The following is a 27725-nucleotide window of genomic DNA, read 5'->3' as shown; positions in this document are numbered from 1 at the left end:
TGGTGATTTGACTTTTATATTGTATTTTTGGCGGTGGGGGGTTATGCACTTGTTCTAGCCCTGCGAATGGCTCATGTGGTCTCACACCCTTTTTATAGAATCATACGAGTTGGGAACCGCGAGGGTCATCTAGCCCAACCCCCGGAAAGGCAGGAATTTGTGGCTCTCAGCAACTGGCATTTGCAGGTAAACTCTGTCTGGCAGTGGAGGGACGACAGCCATCATGTCTAGGAGAGAGCGCTTAGAATAGTTTTTTTCTCTCTCACACACAAGCGTGGTTCTTGAAAACAACCCCTTCCTTTAATTGGCTATAGCTCGCTAGGCTGCGGGCTGCCAATATGGCACCCATGGGTGCACATTCACCCACAGGGGGCTTCCTTGGTGCCCACAGGGTTCCCTCCACCCGTCCCTGTGAAAACCAGGACTGAGAGAAGCATTCTGTTGCAGCCCTGAGGACAGGGTGGTTCATGGCACCTGTAAGTTTATCCATTTTGCAAACACGCCTACTATGCAAAATAGTTTGGCTATGGTATGTTAAACAAAGTGTACAGCACTGCCTTAGAGGTAGTCCTCAAGATGGCCAAAAGTTGCCTTCGGCATAAATGGGCATTCATTAAGGACATACAAACATCCCACTTATCCCAGTCAAGGAATACTTGCTAAAACTTCAGCCACTTTCCAAAACATTGTTCCAGAGGCTGACCAGGGCTCACTTTGAACCAAAGTGTGATCGGCAGGATTTCAGCCGCACAACTGTGAAGTCTGCAGCTCAGCTCTAGAACGCACGGATGATGGAGCACAGTGCTCCTGACCACATGCAGAGTGCATTTCCCTAATCGCTGTGCCAACTCAGCTGACTCCCCCAGCAACAAACAACTCACCCCTCAATTTCCCAGAATGATGGCGTTGACGCGCAAAGCAAAATACAGTACTCGGAAACTAGATTTCAAAACAAACATTGCACAATGAGATGCACTTTTCCAAATGTGGTATCATCACAAAATTTCCCAAACATGAAGCTTCAATTCTGAAAAGATCAGAGGAGCCAGGGGGACAGGAAGTGTGGCGTTTCTGCAATTCATCTTCTCCCTGTGACTTTCATCACAGCCAAAGCCTCGCTCTGGTGTTTGACTCCACAAAGTATCCCAGGATGATTTCGAGCAGCTAATTTTGGCAGAGAAGTGTTAGTGGCCATTCATTCAGGGCCATTCTGCACCATACATTTAAAGCGGTATCATAGCACTTCCAACAGCCACAGCAGCTTCCCCTAAAGCAGGCATCCCGAACCTTCGGCCCTCCAGATGTTTTGGACTACAATTCCAATCATCCCTGACCACTGGTCTTGTTAGCTAGGGATCATGGGAGTTGTAGGCCAAAACATCTGGAGGGCCGAAGGTTCGGGATGCCTGCCCTATGGCATCTTGGGAAGTGTAGTTGGTTAAGGGTGCTGAAAGGGTGCTAGTTTTCAAGAGTTCCCTGGGAAAAGGGATTGATTGTTAAAACACTCTTGAGAAGCGTAGCTCTGCGATTATTCTTAGATTTGAACTTGGCTCTTAGCCCTTAATGGGCCAAACACATTGTGCATTTCTATATTAGCATTTCTTTGGGTCAATGAAAAGGAATGGCAAGCAAACTTTCCAGGAATGTGCAGAAATATCTCAGGAGTATTTAGATATTAATTCCCAAAAAAGAAATATAAATCACACTTTAATACAACATACTACTAAAAAGGAGGGGAAATTCCAGCATTTATTTTTTTCCAAAAAAAAAAAAAAATATCTGGTGATTATTTTTAATAACAAAATAGTCATGAACAAATTGTGCGGGGACAAAAATAAAATAAAATAAATGTTTGAAAACTCCCAGCATTTTGAGTCCATTTCCACCCAGAAATGGGGGTTTTTATTGCTAAACGTTAAAAGGAATAACAGATTTAAAACAGCCTACAGGCCCCAGCAATGTATGTTATATTCCCCTCCCAAAGAATGGGTGTTTATTAATAATAGCAAAATAATAATAACAATAAAGTGAAACAATTAACAATATTAAAAACCCGCCCACAAACCCAAATGTATCGTTAAACACAGTTTAATTCCGTTTGGAGACCATTTGAAAACACAAGACCCAGAATTCAGACACGCTCTCCCCCACCCCCAATGGAAAATGGTCTGAATAGGAGAGAGTTTAGATACCTCGTTCCCGGCCTGCAGGATTTGGGGGTTCCATCTCCCACCCCTATTCTGATTTCCCCACCCTGTTAATGCACTATTTTAAACTTTCTTTTTTCAAAAAAGGAATTTCTATAGAATAATTAAAAAATTACATATTCAACAAACAAACAAAATTAAACGTTTTCCCTAAGAAAGGAGGATAAGGCAGTTTGAGGCAGTTCTCTGGTGCAATAGGAATTTTTCTTCCACTCCCCCCCCCCCCCCGGTTTTTGGAAATTGCTACTTTGCTTTTTTTTTTTTTAAGAATCCAGAATGGATTGGAAGTGACAACTGTAAACTTCATGCACTTATAATCAGACATTGGAGTAAACATTTATGCAAAATCATTTGAACCGTGCTGACCACCTCCATCCCATTCTACACCTCCTCCTGCTCTACCTCCACCTCCAGACCGACCGCCACAACCACCCTTCCCTTTCCTCCTGCTCCCAGACTTGCCCCGCTCTCTGTTGCATTCAAGGTACCAATGGCCAACTCCACCTCTGCTGCGTGGGAGACCTCCACTTTCCCAAGGTTTGGCCCTTTAAGATGCTTCCCCACCTCCGAAAGGTATGAGCTGTCATGCCACGCCCCACATTTTAAACCCCACCCCTTGTCTTCCACCAAGGGCCCTCCCTGTTGGGTCATCTACATAAGCGCTTCTATTGGTCAGCCATGGCTCCTCCCTCCTTTTCAAGCCACGCCCAATGGAATGATAAAACGAGTTGGAATGCTGTGCTACGTTGCCCCGCCCCAAAATTCTGCAGCTTCCCTATTTCGTCTGCATAGCTCCGCCCACTACGAGGCCGAAACCTGCAACTCCCCTCCCATCACTCCTAATAGAGGGTACCCATCCTTCTGCCCATCATTCATTCCCATGTGACCCTGAAAGAAGGCGGGCGGCATTAACAACAGCGGATACTTGGGAGGGTCGCCGTGATAATTTAACCTCGATCCCACCCATGGGAGATCGCGGGGGGTGGGGGGGAACCTTGGTGGGCGTTCACAGTGTGCCGTCTTATCCCCCTGCCTTGCAGGTTGGCAGGTCAAAGCGAAGTCTCCTTTTCCCGAGCGGAGGTCAAAGGGTGCACTGCGACGGGGGTCGGGCGGAGACCGAAGCCAGCATGGGGGAAAGTCCTCTTTTGCCTCCTCAAGTTACACTCATGGTGAGCATGCTCAGCGCACTCGCTGGGGGTGGAGGGGATGTGAAGAGACCGAGAAGGAGGAGAAGTGGGGAGGAGAGGAGAGGAGGGAGAACGGGACCAGGGGAAAGGATGCAGAAGGAGAAAATGGAAGTGGAGAAGAGGAGATCGGGACATGGCTTAAGGAAGTAGCACGCAAGGAGCAGTGGCAGAACGAAGGCCAGAAGAGGAACGCAGGGAGGACAAAATGGCGGCAGGGCAGCACCGGGGAAAGGCAGAGAAGGAAGAGTGTGGCGACTAGGGCAAAAGGGTTCACGAAAGAAGCACCGGAGGAGAGATGGCGGCCAAGGCGAGAGAGACAGGAGGGACCTGGTGCTCCCAGCCCAGCGAGGGAGCTCGCCTTGTCACACCTTGTCCAGCAGGGAACGCTGGCAGTACAGCAACCGTTTGGGCGTGCCGTAGCGCTTGAAGATGAACAGGGCGATCCCCAGGGCAAAGATGGTGAGCAGCAGGAGGATGGGCAACACCACAGCGGCTGCGTTCACCTCCCCTGCTTCCGCATTGTCCACCTCGATGATGATGACCTCCTCGCCGTCTTCCTGGCGGTCGCCGCCCGAACTGCATCCCATCCAGTCTCGGAGCACAGACTTGGGGTACCCTGGCTCGACCTTCAGCTTCTCGTTGTTGAACTTCCAGTAACGGTCTCCCTTGTAAAAGTAGGTGAAAACTATACGGGGGAGGAATAGGGGGTGGTCAAGAAACAGGGAAGAAAATGAGAGTCAGTTATAACAGCAAAGGAAAAAATTATCCGAGAGCAACAATGGGATCATTCCCAATAAAATAAAATTCGAGATGGGTTTTGTGAAATTCTGAACCCCACTTTTAATTTGTAAACCCATCTGAGGTAGGGATGTAGGATCTGTCTGGTGGCTACTTCAAAGTTAATTTTCAGTCTCAAGTTGAGGACCTTGCAAAGCACGTTTTATTTCGTGTGCAGATTTGGAATTCAAGTGATATCTGCCTGTGTTTTGCAGATTAAGCTTTGGAATCCGAATTTCATTTTCTGCCCCCATTTTGAGTACATATGGAGAATTTGTGGCCCTAATGTTGATTTCAGACCTTCCCTTTGGATTTGACACCAATGTGTCAATTATAAAGGCATGTGTAAATTATAAAAGCAAGACTTTTTTTGTGAGAAAAATGGTATTTCACACTGAGTAGTTTCATTATTCTGAAAGCAAAATGTTTTCTATCTGAATCTTCACTTTCATTTCACGTTAGAAATTTGTAAAAATAACCTTTGGTTCCAGATCAACAAGTTTTTACGGCTGGGTTTCAATTCAAGCTATAATCACTTTTTAAGGCATTTTACATTTCATTGTAGCAAAATGGCTTCCTGATCAGAGTTGGGAAGGGTAAAGCTTCCTTTAAAAAAAATTCACATAATGAAAAATTCATGTTTTAATAAACGATTACCAGCTGCAACCCGCTGAATCATGTTAGGAACACAACATTAACTCCACAATGGCGGTCAACAGTATCGCATCAGCCATCTTTCATGAAGGCTCAAACGATTATTAGTCATTAAAACGGGACGCCTTTTGAATGGCTGAGTGTGCAGGGGGCTGATTTTCACACTAGAAGCACCTGGAAGGCATTCTTTGCATAATCTATGCACCTAGGTGCATTGCATTTCTTCAGGAGATTCCTGCGGCTGAGGCCAGGCTACCCTCTGCCAACATCAGGGGACAAGGCAGGCATTGCCTTCACTGCAACGGTGAGGAGACGCAATATTGGACGAGGGCCTGCTCCCGTTGAAATCACTCTCTCAGCCATGATCCTCACTGGGTGACCCTTAGGCCAGCCCATATCTCTCAGCCTCATCAGCCTCACAGGGATAGGGAAGGGAAGGGAAACTGTGCACTCCCTTCATAATAATCAATGAATGTGTAACAATGCCCTAAAGGTAAAGGTAAAGGTAAAGGTAAAGGTACCCCTGCCCGAACGGGCCAGTCTTGACAGACTCTGGGGTTTGTGCGCCCATCTCACATCTATTGGCCGGGGGCCAGCGCTGTCCGGAGACACTTCCGGGTCACGTGGCCAGCGTGACAAAGCTGCATCTGGCGAGCCAGCGCAGCACACGGAACGCCGTTTACCTTCCCGCTGGTAAGCGGTACCTATTTATCTACTTGCACCCGGGGGTGCTTTCGAACTGCTAGGTTGGCAGGCACTGGGACCGAACGACGGGAGCGCACCCCGCCGCGGGGATTCGAACTGCCGACCTTTCGATCGGCAAGCCCTAGGCGCTGAGGCTTTAACCCACAGCGCCACCCACGTCCCAACAATGCCCTAGAGTGCAGCAATTCAGCTTTTTCTGCATAGCTGCAATATGGTGGCTGCTGATTAAGCTCCCTGCTACAATGACTCCAGCTATTAGGTATCAAATCCTGACCCTATCTGCACACCGCCATCCAATTTTATTCATGTGCATCCTATTCACTCTTTCTTGGTCACAGAATGCTGGCAGCTGCTTCTTACATCAGTCAGTATCTGGCGGGCTGCATCCTTCCTAGTTTTGCATTAGAAAGTGGAGCATTTTCATCACCCCCTTTTCTTCCCACCCAATAGCCCCCCCTCCGCTCCCCCTTTCTCACCCTCATCGCTGCCCATAAAAGCCCCCCGGAGTGACTCAGGGATCCCTTCCCAGACAGAAATGTGTTTGGGGTAGCCGGGCTCGACCGTTCGGCTCTCTTCGTTGAAGCGGTAATATCTGAAGAATGAAAAAGAACGCTGTGTTAAAAAGACTGCAGAGCAGAAAGAGGAAAAGTAATTGCTTCCCTCTTTGTAGCAAAACCCCCTGACGGGATGACAATGCCTTAAATTGGAATTCAAGATTGCATGATGTGGCTAAGAGAGGGCCTTTAGAAAGGGTGGAAAACTCCCACCAGCCCTTTCAGCAAGCATGGCCAGTGCTCAGAAAGCTGCAATCTAAGAATATCTGAAACATCTCATGCCTGCAGTTGTTGGATCTTTGGTGTCAATGAGCAAGACAGCTCTTGAGGATCTACAGGTAAAACGTCTGCAGTGTGCAGCCCAAGCTAAATTTACTCAGAAGAACATCCCCCACTGCCTTGACTTGGGACTTTTTGCCCTGGGCAGTATTCTGAGGTCCGCAGGGCTACTAACTTGCACACAGCAAACTGGCAACCAAAAGAACTAAACCTTTAGGTTTAATAAGGAACCAGAAACACTTCTATGTTGGCCTATCTCTCAAGGTGATCATGCAAAGCAGAGATTCTGAGGGCAGGTGCAGCGTTCAGCATCCTGTCAATCTCAGTTGCTGTTCTTTTGAAATAAAAGCCAATCTCTTCGCCCTCAAGGATGGGAAGACAGCCTTGGAAATGTGTAGGTGTTGACTGGTGAAATTACAGAACCCAGAAGGGAAGGACGAGGAAGATTCCTAGTTAGCTGGAGGAGCAGAACTTGCTTCCGTGCCCTGATCTTCAGCTCTTTGCCTCCCCCCCTGCAACTCACAGTAGAATATTGTTTGGAAGGGCTATAGCTTGGTGGTACAGCATCTGACTTGCATACAGAAGGGGTTCAATCTCTCGCAACTCCAAGCAGGGCTGCCTGAAACCTTAGAGAGCCGCCGTCAGTCAGCGAAGACAGTACTGAGCAAGATGGGTCCCCAATGGCCTAACTATGTCAACTTCCTATCCTCCTGTGTCCATTTGCTTGCACAAGCAACCTATTCTAGGGCTCGGGGTGTGTTGCAAAAAAGCTTCCCAAAAATTATGCATGGAAAACAAAAGGGACTGCGTCACCTGCAAGCTCACAAAAAGGGTCTCCCAATGACCACTCGCTTCCCACAGAGACTTGGCTGGCAACCTGCTTCGTTCTGAGAAACTGCAGCAATTTCTCTCCACTCTGCCCAGGGAAGCTGCCATTGCATGGCAATCCTTTCTGCACATGGCCTCCTGGACACAGCAATGAGTTTCAGACACTCGTGCACAGAATGCTTCGAAAGACCATGATGGATAGGGGTGGGAGCGCTGAGTGAAGGGGCTGGGCCCTTCCAACCTCTTCCAACTCTGTTTTGGTCCCAAGGAGCCAGAGCAGATGTACGCAGGCAGAGTTTTGGGCCCAGGTGTCCTGCAGCGCAGTGGAGGGCTGCTGGAAGCTGACTGAAGTGGGATCCCAAGGTTGCGGCCAGCCTGTCTCGCCTGCCGAGCAGGGAGGTGGAGCCTGAGTGTGAGTCCAGGGACATGAGAGATGGTGAACTGTGCCCAGGCAGGGCAAAGCCACAGGGAATTTTGCAGCAGTCCTGACGTGCAAATTACCCTTCTGACCCGGGTGCAGGGACAAAGGACTCATTGAACCACCCAGTGGTTTCTTCCCCCAAAACAGCCGGCGCTCGTTACCCAAATCCTCCCGCATTTTCACCTGGCAAAGCCAATGACTAGAAGTCTTGAAGCTGAAACAATTTCAATGGTTTGCTGGGCAAGAGGTCTGGTTTGCTGGGTGCGAAATGTGACCCGCTTTAGTGGGTCACAACAGCTTATCGGTAACTCACTTGTCTCCCCGGAAGAAGTAGGTTTTCCCACTCGGCATCCAGAAAAGAGCGGCATCGATCCGGTCTGTGGGAAGCCCTCTGCCCAGCTCCTTGATGTGCTTTGGGTAACCGGGTTCCAAGGTAGCCTCGTTGAAGACCCAATGCTTGTCCCCTGAAAGAAGGAAGGCCACCTGATTTCCCAAGATGCACCAGCAGCCTTAACCACGTCTAGCATTCCCTAGCCAGAGGACCAAACTTCCACCCCCATCAAACACCACAAAGAATTATGGGGTGGGGCTTTGACCTGGAGGCCAAATTTAGCCCGGCACAGGTCCCAATTTGGCCTACAAGGCTGTTTTCCCATGGAAGGGACTTTGGCAGGAGAGCAGCACAGCCCACCTCAGCAATTAAAAGGTATATAAATCACAGTAATTTAATATATATATATATATATTTGGGAAAGGTGGAATAATATATTTAGTTACCGTATTTTTCGCCCTATAGGACGCACCGTCCCATAAGACGCACCTAGTTTTTTGGGGGGGAAATAAAGGAAAAAAATTATTTCCCCCCCAGGCGCGGGGCTGGGGCAGCCCGAGCTTCCCCCGACCCCAGCCCCCAAACAGGCAGCTCTCTGCAAGCCGTGGGAGCCCAGCGGTGGTTCCCACTGCTTGAGGAGAGATCCGCGAAGCCTGGACGCGCTGAGATCAGCGCGCGCAGGCTTCAGGATGCCGGCAACTCTCCCCAAGCAGCGGGAGCGTTCCCGCTGCTTGGGGAGAGATCCGCGAAGACTGGACGCGCTGAGGTCAGCGTGCGCAGGCTTCGGGATGCCGGCAACTCTCCCCAAGCAGCGGGAACGTTCCCGCTGCTTGGGGAGAGGTCCGCGAAGCCTGGACGCGCTGAGATCAGCGCGCGCAGGCTTCGGGATGCCGGCAACTCTCCCCAAGCAGCGGGAGCGTTCCCGCTGCTTAGGGATATGTCCGTGAAGCCTGGAGAGCGAGAGGGGTCGGTGCGCACCTACCGCTCTCGCTCTCCAGGCTTCAGCGAAAGCCTGCATTCGCCCCATAAGACGCACCCACATTTCCCCTTCATTTTTGGAGGGGGAAAAGTGCGTCTTATAGGGCGAAAAATACGGTATGTAACATATTGGCATCCCGCACTGAGGAAGACCTTGCTGCCTTCGGAAGCAAACAGTTCATAACAGTCCACCAACCTTTAAAGAATACGAATTTGCCGTCTTTCCTCTCATAGGCTGTGTTGATTGTTGAGGGAAGACCAACCCAGAACTGGCCGATAGGGAGAGGGTGCCCGTCCATCACTCGGTTGTTCCGGACTCGCCAAAACCATTTGTCCTGGAAAGCAGCGAGTTTCCAAACGTGTCAAATGATGTAAAACAGTGTTTAGATTGCCCTGCATACTTAGATCGGTGGGTCCATGCATGAAGATATTGATGCTAATGGGTGTTGCAATAATAGCTGGTGCTTGCACGCTTTTGCAATTCCACAGTTTGGGCTGACGTTGGTTACTAATGAAAGTTGGTGTTGGGTACTGGTTTCTACATTCTGACTATTAAATTTAAAAAACAACAACAACATTTTCAGCCCTTAAGGTTAAACAGACAAGCTTGAAAATACATAGCAAATATTAAACCTGTGTTTGTGGAGATTCCACTTAAAATGTCAGTAGCTATCAAGGGAATTGGCACTAGAGGCCTACACACACCTTAGTCTGAAACCATGACTAATAGAGGCTTAATAAATTACGCAAAATAAGTAAAATGCTAAATCTCCGTATACCATATACAGGTTGCAGAGTTCAGGGTTCCCCCCAAAGAAAATCTTGTCGCATAATGATGAATCTATCTCTTTTATGTAGCAAACATAAACCCAGATAATAGCATTTTCAGAGATGGCTCCAAAGCAGGGCTATCGCCCTTCCTACAAACTCATAACCTCCCCTCTCTGCTTTGCCCTCCCCACAGCCTAAGGCTCTGATTGTGCTCCCCACACTGGGCTAACCTTGAAGACAAACATCTCGCCCCTTAGCACAGCGATGGTGTCGAATCTCCCGTCACAGATGTTGGGGCCGTACGTTGGGTTCTTGGGCGGCCGGTCTGGGACCCGGGGCTTCATAGTGGTTCGAGGGATAGGCGGAGGTTTACTGGGGTGGCCGATTTCGGTTCCTGGAGGCAAGGATGGAAAGGGTTAATAATCTCAAACCTTTGGGTGCAGGATTAGGCTCAGCTTTGTGTGTGAACAAAACATGCAATGAAAGTTCTAAGAAGTCAGGGTTACAGCGAAGAACTGGGGTGATTTTAGTTTGGCCTGAGATTTCCCCCTTTTTTGAGGAATTATTAGCCACAACAACTTAAAACCAAACCTCCATGTTCAAGGGCACTATTCCGCCAATTACAAAATGGCAGGGGGCAAACAACAGAGATGAATGACTCCGTTGCGCTCCGGAGCATATCCCTATTCCAAAGAAAGCAGCTAGTTGTCAGTGTAAAGTCAGAAAATCAGCTGAGTGGAACTGGAAGCAGAAAGCCTCAAAGAGGGCCAGGAAAACATGGCCGCCATTCCCTTGAAGCACTCTCTTAATTGGCCATGCTAAGGGAACAACAATTGACATGTGAGAGTGATATAAGAGTAGAAATGGAATCAGGCCAAGGGGTCAGAAGTCACAACGGAAGTTAAGAGGGGTCATACCATACAACTGCTGTATGCCACGCCGGTCATCTTCCGGCAACTCAAAGTTATCCGTTTCCATCCATTGGTAGAAGGGGGCCATGATGGCGGACGGGTCGTTCGAGTGCTCTAAACCCAGAGCGTGGCCCAGTTCATGCACCGCAACCAGGAAAATGTCATTTCCTACGAGGAGGGAAGCAACGATTTACCAGCGTCCTTTGCAAATGGTTTGCCAGAGTCAACCATCCCCTCAAGATGAAGGACACTGAATGGTTCAAGGAGTGCAAAAATCTTGGCCAAGGGGAATTTAGCACTACTTGGGTCAAGGATAGCTGGACACGGGGCCATTCTTTCACAGATATCGTTTCTGATCGAACAAAGGCTGGGCTCAGGAGAAAATAAGGAATTGGATACAGGGGGTTTCCTTCCTAAGAAGTCCTTCTGCTTTTGTCTAGAACTCACTTCATTATGAGATTTGGGGAACTAGAAAAAGGAAGTGATGTTCTGGCTGGTCTCGAGCCGATGAGGAGAGAGGGGTTCTTTTTTCTCGCCGGTTGTTACTCATAGTGACTCATTCCCACGCAAGGGTTCATCAGTCACGTCTGCCACCATCTACGCTTCTTCTTCCTGACATTCTATCTCCCCCATCCCACCCCAAAGTCCTTCCAGCACCTTAAACTTCCACTCACCGCTAAGGTCATCGCTGCGGGAAGTCCAGGGCTCCGCAGCGTCGAAGTGAGTGTCACCACCGATGTGGGGCCCAGGGAAGTAGGCATGGGCCAAGAAGCCTCCTTCGCCATCAAAGGGGGTGCTGTCGCCGTGGAAGCCTTCGGCGAAGAAGATCATGATGTCGGCCTGCGGCTGACGGCCCTCGCGCACGTCAGAGTAGGAAACCTCGCGGAAGCGCAGTGGCGTTACAGACTGCCACACACTGAAGGCGCGTCGGATTGCGGTGAAGGTGGCGTGCTCTCCTACCTTGGGTGTGTAGTTCTGGATACTGGAACAGAAGCAGACGTTGAAATACCAAGGATTTTGGAAAGGCCCGTCCTGATACCTCAACCATCTCAGGCATGTAGGCCTCTGAACCTGCGCTGCTTCCACAAAGGGATCGCTTAGACATCCCTCTCAGGATCCCTAGAATCCTCCTAATCAATCATCCCTGTCCAACCAGCTTCAGATTTCCTTTTGTCCGGCTAAAATGACCTTCCAAGCTCTCCCTCCTTTCTCAGTCACGCACCCCATTTAGCTGCTTCCCCCTCTTAAGATGGCTCTTCAGGCAGGACAATGGTGCCAAAAGCTTGTTATGACTTCTGCCCTTCCTCTGACAGCTACTTTGGGAAACTTTCAGGGAAAACACTGAAAAATAGGGTGGGAGAAATCTGCTCCGTTGCCTGGAAACCTGGGAATCTGGATTTGTAGCGCTAAACGTGTTGGCTTATTCGGACCGTCAGATTTCTTCCTATCTTAAGTGTTTAGTTTGAGCAAATGATGTTTGCTAGAATACATGTGGGGCACTCAAAAATGAAGCTGCAGAGCAGGAAATTGAGAGTGGGGCTTGAGGAGTCAGACTTTGCCTTCCATGTAGCTCCCAGGTCTTTCTCAAGAGGCCACTTTTTACTCATGCTTTTTGCCTCACTGCCTCATCTCCTAAAAGTTTCCCCCTTTGAAGTCCCACGTTGATTTCAACATCAGGATGACACGAAATGTGTATAAAAATAACCCCATATTTGCATTTTCTTCTGGTAACAAGTCAGAATTCTGCCCCCCGTAATTCTGTATCGCCTGCCTTTCTTCTGACAGAGCCATCCCCACAGCTAATTCTCCTTTCCCACAGATCAGCCCTTCGACTCCCTGCCCCACACCGTCTTCTCTGCCAAGCTCACCAAAAAGTAAGATCGTAGTGCGACCACTTCAGCCCTTGGATGGCGTAGCGCCTGCGCCGGACATTGGCCTTGATCTCCGCTCCAAATTTATCTGGGACGCCGCAGCGGGGCCTCTTCATAGCCCTAGAAGAAAGAAGACACATTTAAGGTTCCAGCTGCCCTTGAGAAACACATTTCTATCTCACCAAAGTCTCTGTAGGTCGACCTCCCCATGTTAGCCGTGCAGACAACCTGTCCGGGCTCAGCAACTTGACATGAGGTCCGTCTCTCTTCATGCGCCGCCTCTGAGAGAGGGGGACAATGTGAGAAAAGCTTTTTCAGTGATCACTCCCCGATTGTGGAATTGTGGAAAGCCTGGCACCACCACTGCCAGCTTTCAGTTGCCAGGCTAAGTCATTCCTGTTTACCCTTGGTTCCTTCTTGGAATCATACTACAGTATGATTTCCGGCCTGTCTGTGGTGTTAATCATTTAGTAGGCTGGGGTAGCATGTGTCCTTCGTATAGGGTCAGTATTGTTGGAGGAGCGCTTTCAGCAAAAAAATTATAACTGTATTTTATTGACGCGTTTGCTTTTAAAAGTTCGAAGTATTTGCATATTTTATGGACTGCTTTGAGACTTACATTTAGAAAGCATGAGATAAACGGTGATGTTGGTGGTTGACGATGCCTTGACATCTGGCCAGCATTTACCGCTGCTTCCGTCGGAACAGTTATTTACATTCTAGCCATCTTGAAACTAGTGGGGGTTGGTGCGTATCAAGACAGGTAGAATGGAAGACATGGGGACACAACAGCAGGTGAAGTCAGAGTCAATGGCAGACAGAGCCAGCTCATTCTAGTTCTTTCTGCCATCCTTTTCCCTGCTTGGTCCTAAAACGGCAACACTGAGACTCAGGGGGAGGAAGCAGACAGGGTACTTCCACCCTTGGGCAGACTGTAGACAGGAAAGCAGAGGTGGGGAGCTGCAAACCAAGGTTGGTGGGGCAGTGTGGTATTTGTATCTATGGGACCGCCTCTCCTGTTATGCCCCGCGGAGGACCTTAAGGTCCGCAAATGACAACACTTTAGAGGTCCCAAGCCGCAAGGAGGTTAGATTGGTCTCAACTAGGGCCAGGGCCTTTTCAGTACTGGCCCCGACTTGGTGGAACGTTCTGTCACAAGAGACCAGGGCCCTGCGGGACTTGACATCTTTCCTCAGGGCCTGCAAGACGGAGCTGCTCCGCCTGGCCTTTGGCTTGGACTCAGTCTGACCCTCATGTTTCCCTCCCCTTATGGTTTTGATTTACAGGCTACTACTAAAATGAGGCTGCATTTTAAATTGTATTTTAACCTGTATTTTAATTAGCGGTTTTTTCTTTTTCTATTACGTTTTATTGTAGTTTTATTGGTGTTAGCCGCCCTGAGCCCGGTTCTGGCCAGGGAGGGTGGGGTATAAATAAAAAAAATTAATAACAATAATAATAATAAGCCAGCCTCTGCCGCTTGAAACTACAGATGGAGAACGATTCAAGATGATGATGCTGTGATCATATACGATGCCCACTGCTATGAAGACCAAGAGAAGCAAGACTCCTAAGGAGGCAAAGCCCTGTCTCTGCTCTCTGATTGCATTGATATTCTTTATTATTATTTTTAAATTTGTATACTACCCTTCAACCGTAGATCTCAGGGGCAGTTCACAACATAGAAATACAAGAGGTGGCATCATAGACTGAGGAAGCTAAGCCAATAGCCACTGGCCCGTAACTCAGACAGCTGATTCTGGGTCTTATTGAGAGCAGGAGGCAGGCTGACGACAGCTCCATTAGACAGAAGATTGTACGAGGTAACTTTTTGGTGGATTGGGCCCCCATGGATTCATGCGGAGGGGTATCATTCCGGGCTTCTGCTTCAGGAGCCATAGTGTTGTGGGAGAGTAGCACAAAGTTTTGCATGCAAGAATAGGACTTAGGAGACCAGGTTTCGAACCCCTACTCAGCTGCCTGGGTGGACCTGAGGCCGATCGCAGTCTCTTGGTGTAACCTGCTTCACAGCGTTGTTGTGAGGAGGGGCTGCTGCCTGAAACAACGGCGGCATACACACGCCAACTTGTTTCTCCGGCACCGTCATTTGCCAGGGTGCACACTAAGCCATTCTTTGCCAGTTCCACAATTCCCTCTCCCTTCCTCCACACCCACAATTCTGACTTCCTCTGCCTAGCATAAGAAGCCTTTCTGGGATGCTTTCGGCACAGGGATAAGGAAACCAGTAGCCCCACCCCACCAAAGTTGTTGGACTCCAAGCCCCATCATCCCTGATTAACCCTCTCGCCCAGCCCTTCCCCGTATCATCACTAAGCCAGAACAGACAAGCAAATAACATGTTTTAAAGGGTTTCTCTTGCCCCACTCTTCCTTTTTGCAAAGGATCTCCAAACCAGCTTTCCACAGCTCTGGATGTCTTGGACTACAAATCCCATCACCCAGCGTGTGTATGGAGTTCTTACACTAGTTTATCAGCTTTATACAGGCCAAGGGGTGCCAATTTGCTGCCAGTCACCTAGCTCTATATGCCAAACATAGTGGCGATGTGCTAGACTTTTCGCTTTCCCAATCTTTGTTGACCAAGGCAGAGAAGACACCAGGCCACCTTCAGCTTGGCCATAGCTTGCTGGGCTGGCAGTGGCAAGGCTGGCGAAAGCGAGACAAGGCCAGCTCCAGGCAGTGCACATCTCTGCTTGTAGGCAGGAGACGTCCATGCCTGCACTCAAGGTGTAGCTTGGCTGAGGCTTTGCAGGGGAGGAGAGCAGAGGGCAGTCCTGGCATACCTCAACAGGCGTGGCAAATAAAATTGCTCTTTCGGCTGGAGTTTGCAATTATGTGACAGGCAAGTGCTAGCCCTAGACTAAACTGGGTTGGGGGGGAGCTTAGAAAGAGGGAGCAGAGAGGGGATGGAGAGGGGAAAGGTAAACACTCATAAAAAAAAAATGTTAATTAAATCTTTTGCTAGCTTATAGTTTAGGAACCACTTAATGTGCTTTATAGGAAGATGTTGCACATTGCAGTTGGCAACTACGCACTGCCACCACGAAAGATGAGCCCCCACCCCACGGAGAGAGAGTTCATAATCAAGGGGGGGCAGAAGTACATACATTTGCCCCCCCCACTGCAAAATTTGTAGATCAGGCACTAGAAGACCCACCATTTCCCACCCGGAAGCTGCTTCTGAGTCCTGTTTAAAATTCTCCTCCTCTGTTCTTTGTACCCTCGCCAAGCTCTTGTGGTGTGGAGTTCCACTGGTCAGCCCTAACTCCACCAGACACTGCTTGCTCTGTATGCAATACTAGGGCCACCCCTGGGACAGGATGCTGCTCAGCCGTTCTGCCTGCTTGCCAGCACTGGGAGCTGGAAGCCAGCCACCCAGCCACAACCACAGTCCCAGCCTTTCTCTCAGTTACATCATGGCCCTTTTAGGTGGTTTCATAATATCGTGTTCCCACCACCAGCGTTTTGAGAAACGCCATGCGGCATCTTGGAAAAACTGCCCGTAGGCCTTCAAGTCTTCAGAAGTTTGGATAGGAGAAGCTTTCTGAATGCAGGAAGCACCTCGCAAGGGACAAATCTCAGCTCTTGAACTGGTGGTCTTGCCTGTCCTGAGTTCGAGATTTATCATCTATGAGGTGCTCCTTGAATTCAGAAAAGTTATCCTATCCAGTAGAGCTTTATCAAGGCTGGGTCTCGTCAACCGTCTACCCCGAATGAGGAAGGCCCTCACAGTTGTCCTCTCCCTCAGTTCTCCTCTTTACCCAACTTAGGCCGGCAGGCAACCAAGGCACACAGTTGCAGACCACATGCCATAGCTGTCAACTTTTCCCTTTTCTTGCGAGGAATCCTATTCAGATTAAGGGAATTTCCCTTTAAAAACGGGAAACGTTGACAGCTATGCCACACGCTCATTTCAAAATGGCTGAAAAACGGTCACTGAAGGTTGCCATGATAGGACCTGTGAGAAATATATCCCATTTGCTTGATTGATGCTTGGTTTCAGTACGTAGGGAGACAATTCCCCTCTGATACTGTTTCCCAGTAAAGCAAAACAGTTTTGTTTATTTACCCCCAACCCCATGACCAAAAGACCAAAAACTCTTCGGTTGCCACAGCACCTCAGTGAACCATGTAAATACAATCCATTTTTTTGGACATGGTTTGCAATAAATCACTATTGTTATTATTATTATTACTATTTACTGCTACACCTTAAAACTGGGGTCCCAAATGATTTGGGGCCTGGGGCACATTTGGAACCCCCAAAAACTGTTGTAGGGGAGCCTCAAAAGCACGCATTTCCCATGAGAAAAACTGGCAATGCTCAGAAACCACTTGAGAAAGAAGGCAAAACAGCTACAAACACCCCAAAATGAATGAAAACACAGACAAAAAAAAGCAGGCAGCAGCCTTCTCTAGAAACATGCAACTCTCCCAGCCAAACAAACCCCCACACCACCCAAAATAAAGCTAAAAAATTAAATTATTGGGAGGGAGAAGAGCATTATTGCCTTCAAAAGGGCATGGGTCTAAAAGAGATTTTTAAAAAGGGGTCTTCTCTTGTGGGTAGGGGTGAAGCGAAGTTCCCAAGGCTTTTATGGGTGACAACAGAGAAGAGTTGCCACTGGATTTTGAAAGGGAGAATTCTTCACACCAAGGGCCATGGTGGCAGAGCCTGAGCATTGCAATGTAGACGTCCGCAAGGCCCCCCGCCTGACACCCTGGAGAGCTGCTGCCAGCCAGTGTAGGCAATGCTGAACTGGTTAGACCCAGGAAGGAAGTGAGCAGCGGCAGCAACAGGAGAAGGGAACTCACTTCATGGTCTCGGAGTCCGCCGTGCCCGTCACCTGAAGGCCGTAGAACCGCTGCATGGCCGAAATGGCGGCCGTGAGCGACTGTGGGGAGCGCTGAGTGTGCGTCCGAAGGTCTCCGGGGGGCAGGTAGCCATACTGCTGCAGCCAGGCCTGGGGGGAGAAGGAGATGGGTGTGAGAAGCACAGCCGTCCTCACAAGCAGTGGTCGAAATTCCCCAGGCACGTTTTGCTTATTTATTGCATTTATATCCCAACTTTTTCTCCAAGGAGTACATTGTTGACCCCCCCCCCCAGTTAATCCCGACAAGAACCCTATGAGGTATGTTAAGGGACTGTAACTGGCCCAGTGACCTTCATGGCCGAGTGGGGATTTGAACCCCGATCTCCCAGTTCCTAGCCTGACACTCTTAATGGCTCCAGCCCACTGGCTTCCTGGGGCACTTCTGCAATGGGGCAGCTCTATAAATTAAGTAGGTAAATAAAATATGGGGAAAGCCAAATGTCACTTAGAAAAGGATCTGAAATATTTTCTTTGAAGCTTGAACCTGTTTTATTCTGGGTTGTTTTATTCGATGTTTCAATGAGCTGGAAACCAATTTTTGAGATTGTTTCTTTAAAATATTAAGCAGTATAGAAATGAAATGAATAATAATCATAACGAAGACAACAAGAAATTCTACCGCAAAAAAGGCGCCTAGACATTGCATTGCGGTGACCAAGTTTAAGGTGCCATTTGGCGATTAGCTTATATATCTCGAGTTTGGTCACAAGCGCACTTGTGAAGCCGGAATCACTGCAAAGGGTACACAACCCAAAAAATGCAGAATGGAAGACTGAGCCACGGCAAATTGTTTCAGGGTTTTTTCTTTCCTCCATCCATTTCTACCTACAGGCTTCATTCTCACTAAGATGGTCAGACCTGTGTCTGGACTGTGCCACCTCAATCTGCTGGGGGGGGGGCTCACCCGATTTAAAACAAAAGCCCTTCAGTCAGAAGATGAGCACGGCAAAGAATATTAGAGCAGCCGCCTCTCTGATGTGCTGATATTTTCTGCAAGGGGGTTATTTTCATATGGACAAGAGTTTGGGCCTACGTGCCCACCCCTTTGAACATCTGAAGTGGTACAGCCCAGTCTTGGCTCACCGCTTTGGTGAGAGCTCGGCCACAGAATCATAGGGTTCGAAGGAACCAGACACAGATAGAGGCCAACCCCTGGCCTCAGAACAAGGTTTTCCACAAATCCCAGCCCTTCTCCTGCTAGCTCCGCTCGCCGCATGCAGGCACGCTCTGGATAGCTCAAGAAAAACAAAATAGCTGGCTGCCAGGAGGGTCAAACAAACTGGGTTGCGGAGCCTGTGGCCTTCAAGACCTTTTGCAGGACTACATCTCCCATCATCCTTAGCCATTGGCCACACTGGGTGGGGTTGATGGGAGTTGGAGTGCAGCAATGTCCAGCAGGCCAAAGCTCTGACGTAAAAAGTTCAGGAACCTCTAGATTACGAATCCATTTACAAAGGACTTGGAGAATGGGGCACAAGGCTCCCCACTATTGGTATTCTGTGCTTCTCCTATCCCAGTGGTAGGGAAGATTTGGCCCCTTCAGATGTTGCCATACTACAACTCCCATCACCCCTGCCCACTGGTCATGCTCTTTGGGGATGATGGGAATTGTAGTCTATCAACACCCAGAGGGCCACATGTCCCCCGCCCTTGATCTATGTCCATATACTGTCGGCTCAGCCATACTATCCATGGCAAAGACTCACCGCCCAATAATTGCTGGTATCAATCCCACTCAGTGCTTCCATCTTTCAGCATATGCCCGTCTATCTATCCTTCCCACACTCCTCCCTACATATCAGTCCATTTGTGTGTTCTCTGTTGCCTGCTTTGAGGTAGGGCATCTTTTATAAAGGACACCCCTCAACTATCAACCTTCCCCTCCACATACGCCTATCCACCTACATAATCGCTTTGCGGTTTTGTTTTTACAATCCAGCAGAATATCAAATTTATGAACTAAACAAATAAAGTTCACAGTGCATTCCTTCTGTTTCCATATATATATATAGTCTATCATGGGGTCTGAGGACCTGTTTAGTCCTTTGGATGCCGTCGGACTCCAACTCCCATCAGCATGGTGAATAGCCAGGGATGATGGGAGCTGTAGTCCAACAACACCTGACTGGCCCCAGCATCCTCAGTCCTGATCTATTGACTCCATCTTTCTTTCCTTTCTCTGTCCATCCACCGACTCATTCCCATACGTTCAACTCATCTTTCTGTCCGTCTGCCAATCTGTTAAAAGTATGCTGTGAGCCCAAAGCACCTACTGATTCAGGAGCTGACACACTGTGCCTCTGCGAGATCGCCTTGCCCTCTTTCCCATCATTCTCCACTGAATGAAAGGCAATAGCGACGAACAGGGCATGATAAATTCATTCCATTGCTCCCAATACAAAGAACCACCTGATCTCAAGAGGAGTCATACCCAGAACAGTGGGGTTGGACTCTACAATTCTGTGATGACTGTGGCTGGTGCCAAGGGGAACTTACCCCATACCCTGCCCCCTGCCCAGTTCAGTCAGGGGAACATCAAATGCAACCTTAAGTTCCATGAATTTCAGTGGGATTTATTAAGTGCTTCCTTCACTTATCAGTTGCTTTGTGTGTCAGCTCCTGCCAGGCACACAGGCCTTGTGGCTGTCTCAGTTCCTCCCCCCTCACCGCCCCACTGCTCCCCTTCCATTGATCTTTACAGTGAATCACTCTGTCTGCAGCCATTTTCAGGCATGGTGACCCTTGGTAAAGAGGGTGGGCAAGGCTCTCCTCAGATCTAAGACGCCTGGGATCAGATCTTCAGATGCTGGTCTCTGCAACGCTTTTGGGGAGCTGCTCTTGTGGCGAGACTGGAATTGAGCAGCATGAAAAGAACAGAGCAGGAAGAAGAAGAAGGGGAAGGGGGGGGTCATCTCTACAAGGAACTGTGGTTCAGGATTGACACTCATTATAGATCATCTCCTTGCGTAACATCAGGTGATTCAAAAGGGATGTTGCTCAGAGGGAGAAACCCAGGAAACAAGCAGCAAATGAATTATTGTGGGGAAGACAGAGAGAAGAACTGGGAAAGGAGAAGAGTTAACTCTTTGTGATGCGATAGGTTTTGCAATGGCGATTCTCCCACCTCTGCAAAATGCAACTGCACGGCCGGATCGTTTAACAGGGCCTCCTAGCCTGTCAATCCATTTCCCGACAGCAGCCGACACCCAAAAGAACGTCCTGAGACATAAGCAGGGCAGGTCTTTCCTGATATCTATCCCTGGTGCCTGTTCTTTACTCAGAGGTAGAGTGCCTCTGCACATGGAAGTGTCATTTAGCTACAGAGAGAAATGTTTCTCCCTCTCTCGGAAGACCAGAACTCAGGGACACGCCATGAAAAATCAGCTGAGAGGGCAGACAGTGCAACTTGCAAAGGTATGACAATGGCCAGCTTGGCTTGAAGGGCATTAGAGGGGCAGTCATCCACATTCCCAGAAGGAAAGAGAGGTCTGTCTGTGATTACTGGCCTTGACAAATGAAATACTGTAGAACCTCCAGGCCTAGTAACAGTGTACCTCTCTCAATGCCAGTTGCTGGAAGGGCACAAATACAGGAGAGGGCTATTCTTGTTTACACACACTGCTTGCGAGTTTCCTGGCCACCCCTAGAAAGAGGATGCTGGATGAGATCAACTCTTGGCCTGATCCAGCAGGGCTCTTCTTCTATTCTGATGTTCTTATCATGGCTGGTAGCCATTGGCAGCCCTGTCCTTGGAACACCCTAATTTTGGCTTTTCATACAGTGGATGATACAACACAGCTGCTGCCCCTCTGTCTGCAAGTTTTATTTTTAATAGCTGTCAAACAATCCAAGAGGGTTTTTTTTTTAGCTGATTAATCACCTACCTTTTAACCAATTCATCAGCTGATTAAAGCCCACTGGGGAGAGTTATTAGGTTGTTGTTTTTATTTTGATTATATATTTTGTGGTTTTATATTTTGATTTTGTTCTGTGAACCGCCCTGAGACCTCCTGGTATAAGGAGGTATAAAAATTCAATACATAATAATAATAACAGTAATATAATAATAATATAATAATATAACAACAACAACAACAACAACAGTGCACTGACCCAGCTTAGCCATGGTTTAGTGCAAATGCACAAACATGCAGGTTTCCTGGATAGCAGATTGTGACCACTTCTCCTCCTGCACTGCTGTTTGCTAAGACATGGTTTGGCTTAGCATGCTGTCTGAATATGGCCTTTTGAGATGCAACCAAGGTTTGTTCTATGGTTTTACCTTTCATGGATAAACCACAAGTCTGGGATCAGACATAACACCTTGCCAAACCATAGCTTCACTCACAACAGCAGCAGCTGGGCCAGAGAAGGAACAAAACAGCCACAACCTAGGAATCTGTTTGCTCTTTCCCACTTAAACAATGGTTTGGGGCTTAGTGAGATGTACTTTGAAGTAAACACACACACGACTGCACTACGTTTTAAGAAACATAGAAACTTAGGTTGGTTTGACAGCTGTGGTCTTTCTTGAATAGCAGTAGTCTGGCCACTCTGATCTCTAGCACCCTCCAGCTTGGACTACTATAATGTGCTACGCATGGGGCTGCCCTTGAATACAGTTCAGAACCTTCCCCTAATACAGAATTCACCTGCTAGCAATCTACTTGGTTTATCTAGAGACATACGACATCAACTCTGAAGGACCTACGCTGGCTCCCCATTCACCAGGTATGATAAGCCATCTTCAAATATCTCAAGGGCCGTCACCTGGAAGAGGGGACAGGCTTGTTTTCTCCTGCTCTGGAGGGTAGGATTTGAACCAATGACTTGAAATTACAAGAAAGGAGATTTCGACTCAACATCAGGAAGAGATGAGATTCCTGCATTCAGGGGGTTGGACTGGATGACCCTTGGGGTCCCTTCCAACTCTACAATTCTATGATTCTACCACAGAGACCAGTTCAGGGCAATGCTGCCCTAAATCAACCTTCACCAATATGGTGCTTGCACTCTCCTGGTTCTACACTCTCCATCACCCTTTAGCTCCAGCCAGGATGACGGTGGGAATGTACTCCAAAACACCTGGGAGGACACAAAGTTAGTGACGTCTGCTGTATAAGAGCCCGGGGTTCAAATATCTGCAGGAGTGCTTCTTCTTGTGCCAAGCTGCTTGAGCTCTTAACATCACCACAGGAGATCCTTTTCCACGCTCCACAAAAGGAGAAGAATACTATGCATGCACAATCTTATATGTGCTTACTCAGAAGTAAGGTGGTGTAGTAGTTAGAGCGTTGGACTAGGGCCTGGGAGACCAGGGTTCGAATCCCCTCTCAGTCTTGGAGCTCGCTGGGTGACCTTGGTCCAGTCACTGTCTCTTAGCCTAAAGTACCTCCCAGGATAAGATGAGGAAGGGGGAAAACCATGCTACCTTGAGGAAAGGTGTGACATAAATCTAATAAATAATCAAAACAAGTATTTGATGGGGCTCGCTCCTAGTAAGTGTGCTTAGACTTGCAGCCTAAACCTTTTCCTGATATATTTGGCCTTACTTATGAGAGTTAAGTCAAGCAAGTGGGCACAGGGAAATGAGGACTTTAGGGTCAAAGTGAGCAGCAATGTATACATTTCAGACTCTATACATAAAGGCCTTGTGTGCGTGTTTTTTTCCAGAAACACACCCCCTTAAGGCAAAGATTTAAAAAAAGAACTTGGAGCAGGCCCAGGTGATGATGTCAAGGAGCCTGACAAATTTCGACACCCTCGGGCGTTGCCAATTATTTTCTTGCCTTCCTATCCGTCCATGACGCTCCCCCCCCCCCAATTTCCCTTGCTCTACTCGCCAACGTTTGGGTATAAAAAAAGACCCCGTGCCCCCGCTTTTTTCCGCTTGCTCTCCCTTCGCACTCCCTCTTGCCTCCCTTCCCTCGCTTCGGGATGGAGCGGTCCCTAAAAAAAGTCACCGTGTCTCATCCCCGAAGTCTCAAAAATATCCCTTGGAAGAGAAAGAGACACAAACAACCCACAGCCCACGCAGCCTTTGGGTACAGTAACCGTCCTGCCCTCCTCCTTCGTTTCATCCTAGGCCAGAGCCTTCCTTAGAGTGAATTCCCCAGCCATCCCCGGGCCTTCGATCTTGTCCGAGCAAACTTGCAAACTTGAAACTTCCTCGAGGGTTCAGACAAGGCCCTCTTTTGTCTCGTCCCTCCCCACATCCTCATTCCTGGCATTCAGACCCCAGTGGCTTAAGGTCACAGCCGCCAACCCCCTTTCAGAGCTGGTACCGCCACTTCCCTGAACTGTTCTTTCCTCTGCCTTCCTATGCTGGGTCCATTTCCTTTTCTTCTTGTTATTATTTTTTTTCCAATTGTAAAATTGGCTGAGAACACCCACATGAAAAGCTGCCCTTTTCCTGCCTGAGTTCTTTCGCCATATTCCTCTCTCCTTCTCTCTCTCTCTCTCTCTTTGCATTCATTTTTTCTTCCAAACTTATCGCAAAAATCAGGTTACAAGGTAAAAAACATCCTTCCAGTTGCATCTTCTGCCAGTGGATGTCCACCACCATCATTCTAGCCCTCATTGATCCCCAATGCTCTTTCTTCCAAACCAGCCACCAAGGCCACAGACTTCTTTGTTCCTCTGAGGACATTTCAGGACTTGATTCGGGTTCTTCCCCCATAACATAAAATATTCCCAGCTACCACAAAAAATGTATGTGTGTGTGTGTTTCAGCAGCAAAAGTTGCTTGGATCGGCAATAAAAGCAAGGAACAAAAAGACGAAGAGAAAGAAAGGAACTGTAACAATAACAGACACGCCGTCAAAAGCCAAGGAAAAGTTGGAAGGAGACCAAGGTGGTTTGTTTGGGGTTTTTTTCTTCCTTCAAGGATTGCGTAACTGAGAGCAGTGTGATCAAGAAAGAGGGAAGGAAGATGGAAGAATGATGGATGGGGAGCCTGAGATATGTATGGCTAAATGGAGAAATATGGATGAGAGATGTTCAATGGGTGACAGAGAGATGGCAGACTAAGAAGTAGATAAGATTAGATGATGGATGGGCAGGTGGAAGCTTTTTTTAAAGGGAGTTGAAAGTGGTTTGAGACAGACTTCACTCTCTCTGGTGTATACACATAATTCTTTTGTCTGGCTGAGTGAGGCAAAAAAAAGAATGAAAAGGGATGATGAGTGTGACCACCACAAGTAACAATCCCTCTTTCAAACTCCCTTCAAAACAGTGGATGGAGAGAGAGATATAAGCGGACAAGCAGACAGATAGATATGGGAAGATAGGGAGGGAGTTTGAGAACAAAGTGGGCACAGGAAAAGGGTCACAATGAAAGAGGGAATTATCTGCTTGTTGAGAATGGTGAAGGCTCAGAAGCAAGGAATGAATTGTGACTTAACATTACTTGATTTATAAAGGAGCAGGGAGCCAGTTCAAATAACAGAAAGGAAGGAAGAGATTACATGACAATCTGATGGACTGTTGCAAGCTGCCTCGAGGGTGTCTGGGTGGAAATGGTGGTGTGTGAACCCAGTACATAAATGCAAATAAATAAAACTTTAAAAGTACATAAACAAAGGGGTAGGGAAGGGAAGGGAACAGACAAGCTGGATTTCCATCCACTTTAGGGGAGTTTAAGCTGCAATATTTCTCCAAAAGGGAAGAGAAAAGGTTGCGAAAGAGAATAAAGGCCTTAAAACGAAGGAATATTTGGGGGGGGGGCAGAAGGCATGAAAGTGTTTAAGCTGACGGGCAAAATCAAGGAAGAAAGGGAGCTTGCATCAAAGGGACAGCCATCCAAAACTGGAACACGAAAGCGCAGAGAAGTGAGGGAATGGGGAAGGTTGGCAAAAGAACGAATGGAACAGAAAATGCCTTGGCATAGAAAACACCATCTCTCCGTCCAGCTGAAGAACACATCCAAGAAAAGAGGGGAGGGGGTGAACACAAAGGATGGTAAAAGAAAAAGCAAGGGAGGAGTAGATGGAAAGAACAGCTGGAGAAGGAATGTGAATAAAAGAATAGGAGCAAAGGTGATGGGAAGTTTGGCAGAAGGAAGATACAGGAAGGAAAAATCAGAACGTGCCTGACTCGTGAAGGGGCGTCTCAAGAAGAAGAAGAAGAAAAGGGGGAAAGATCAGGAGTGATTGGGAAAGGCCATACTGACCACCAGGGAAGGGTGGATGTCAGAAGCTTCCTAAAGGAGGAGTGCTGGGGAAGGCAGAACACATACAAAGGAATTTGCAAAAAGGAAGGCAGAAATATTAAACTGCAAACAGCAATCAAGCAAAGTGGGGGAAATCAATATATAAGCCCAGTCAATGGGAAGAGGTGAAGGCTCTGTCACTGGAGAGATGGACGAATCCTGTTTAGGTGGAGGGGAGCCACTTGGTTGATAAATAAGTAGAGAACAATGTGTGCCAAGCTGAAAGCGAATGAGTGTGGTAGAGGCCGAGGGAAAGAGAGAGCAAAGGAGAGAGAGGGAATAGAGCCATCTCTGCAGCAGACAAGTGGAGACAAGAACATCGAAGAATGGAGCATTTAAGAGAACTTAGCAGGAGGGGAAGGCGCAGAAGGAAGGAATGAGAAATCTGGGCTGGCAGAGGAGTACAGAATGCAAACGAGCGAGAGAGAGAGCGAGGCGAGAGAAGAGTGAAACAAGGGGAAAGGCTACTGCGGGAGCAAGAGAATGAGAGAGCGAGGCAGAGGGCAGGAAGAAGGGAGTGGGAAAGCCAGCAAGTGAAGGGGTGGAAATAATGGGGAGATCTTCTCCAATAGGTCTCATTCATACCAAAATAATAATAATAATAAAGGTTCCCCGGAACAAAAGCGCACCAAGCGGGAACGTGGAGGAATGAACTGTCCGGTAAGGAAAAGAAAAGGAGGGGAAAAACGTAAGCGGGGAGGAAAGCAGAGAGCAAAGGAGTGGGGAAGGCAGGCGGGTGGAGGGATGCAAGGGAAGGAACGGAGAAGCAGGTCGGGCAAAGGAAAGCCTGGGAGATTAAGAGAAAAAGAGGAGGGAGGCACGGAGGAAAGCTTGCCAGGAGCAGCTGGCATTACCTCCCTCGATTTTGCAGGGCACTCACCTCGGGGCTAAAGCGGGAGGTGGAGGATCCGCGGGGCAGGAGGGCGCTCAAGGCCACGGCGAGGGGCAGCAGCCGGAGGAGGGCGAGCCACGGACACATGTTGCTTCTCCCCCCGAGTGTGGCGCTCTGTGGCGATCCTACTCACCCGAAAGCCTTTTTTTTCTTCCTCTCCCCCTCTCCCTTTCTCCCGTCGTGCAAAAAAGAAAAAAGTTGCTGGTGTCGCGTTTCTCTGCCCCTCCCTCCCTCTCTCTCTCTCTCTCTCTCCTCTCCCCTCCTCTCGCTGCTTTCCCTCGCTCCCTCCTTCCGCCCCGTCTCTCCCCCTCGCCCAAAGTGGAGACGTGGTCGGGCGCGGGGTCTGGCTCCAATTAGAGGGTTGCGAGGAGGATGGAGAGAGAGAGAGAGACTCCCCTCGGAGGGGAGAAGATGGGAGGAGGGAGGGAGGAAGGGAGGAAGGAGGAAAAGAAAGGAGAGGAAGAAAGGCAGGGAGCCTCCAGTCTTGCATGCGCCTGGGAGGCAGCAAAGCCTATTGGGCTCAACTTCTGAGCAGAGGATCTCTGCACATGCGGCCTGGGAGGCAGCAAAGCCTATTGGGCTCAACTTCTGAGCAGAGGATCTCTGCACATCTCTTTCCCGCTTCTACTACCTCTCTTTTCCCATCCCCTGGTTCTTCCCTCTGCGCTGAACTTTAACGCTACTATTGCATGCATATGCCGCCTTTCCACCGAGGAGCTCAAGGCGGCATGCATACATGGTTCGCTCCATAGCTGTCAATAAAGTCCCCCATTTCTTAAGGGAAATTCCCTTATTCCTAATAGGATTCCTCGCAATAAGAGGGAAAAATTGACAGCTATGGTTGGCTCCCGCTGTCACCGTTGCCTGCTCACAACAATCCTAAAATGTAGGTTAGGCAGTGAAAGAGCCAGGCTGAACCAAAGTCACCTCCTGAGGCTCATGGCTAAGTGGGGATTGAACCCCGGCCCAGTGCCGGATTTGTGTATAAGCTAAACATGCTATAGTTTAGGGCCCCACTCTCTTGGGGGCCCCCAAAAAAATCAAAGGGAAAAAACTTGATGTACATCAGATAAAAAGCAAATAAAACAAAACCTACATACAGCAACAGTGTTTTGTGTTGTGTAGGCTCCTATTTTGTTATGTGCAAATGGCTTTCGATACCTATGAGGTCCATAAATTACCATATAGCATATATTCAGCACAAAAAACAGCAAGGACAGTTGGATATATAAAGGGCCCCATTCCCTTCAGTAGCT

At 48.5% G+C, this 27725-nt stretch overlaps 1 protein-coding gene across 1 annotated transcript; it reads right to left on the bottom strand.

The window, feature by feature from the left end:
- Positions 1-1721: 1721 nt before the first annotated feature.
- MMP14 (matrix metallopeptidase 14) lies at positions 1722-26928 on the bottom strand. The gene is made up of 10 exons (XM_082196797.1): positions 26458-26928; positions 17310-17458; positions 12472-12594; positions 11278-11585; positions 10610-10771; positions 9923-10086; positions 9118-9256; positions 7926-8076; positions 6007-6122; positions 1722-4079 (listed from the first exon to the last, which is right to left on the bottom strand). The coding sequence occupies exons 1-10, from the start codon at positions 26554-26556 to the stop codon at positions 3757-3759; spliced, it is 1734 nt and encodes a 577-aa protein (XP_082052923.1). The 5' UTR covers positions 26557-26928; the 3' UTR covers positions 1722-3756.
- Between the last annotated feature and the right edge of the window lie 797 nt (positions 26929-27725).

The sequence above is a fragment of the Podarcis vaucheri genome, assembly GCF_965113315.1.
Source record: "Podarcis vaucheri genome assembly, chromosome: 13".
Taxonomy (NCBI): Eukaryota; Metazoa; Chordata; class Lepidosauria; order Squamata; family Lacertidae; genus Podarcis; species Podarcis vaucheri.
Note: the sequence above shows the minus strand (reverse complement) of the source record. Positions and strands in the feature narration are given on the sequence as shown.

What these genes read in the sequence shown, in the direction of transcription:
- MMP14 (XM_082196797.1), bottom strand. Translation starts at nt 26,556, where the DNA reads ATGTGTCCGTGGCTCGCCCTCCTCCGGCTGCTGCCCCTCGCCGTGGCC. An exon ending in GCGGACTCCGAGACCATGAA is followed by an intron (nt 12,595 to 17,309) that starts GTGAGTTCCCTT and finishes TCTTTCTTCTAG; the next exon opens with GGCTATGAAGAGGCCCCGCT. An exon ending in GCGAGATGTTTGTCTTCAAG is followed by an intron (nt 9,257 to 9,922) that starts GTTAGCCCAGTG and finishes GCTGCTTTCCAG; the next exon opens with GACAAATGGTTTTGGCGAGT.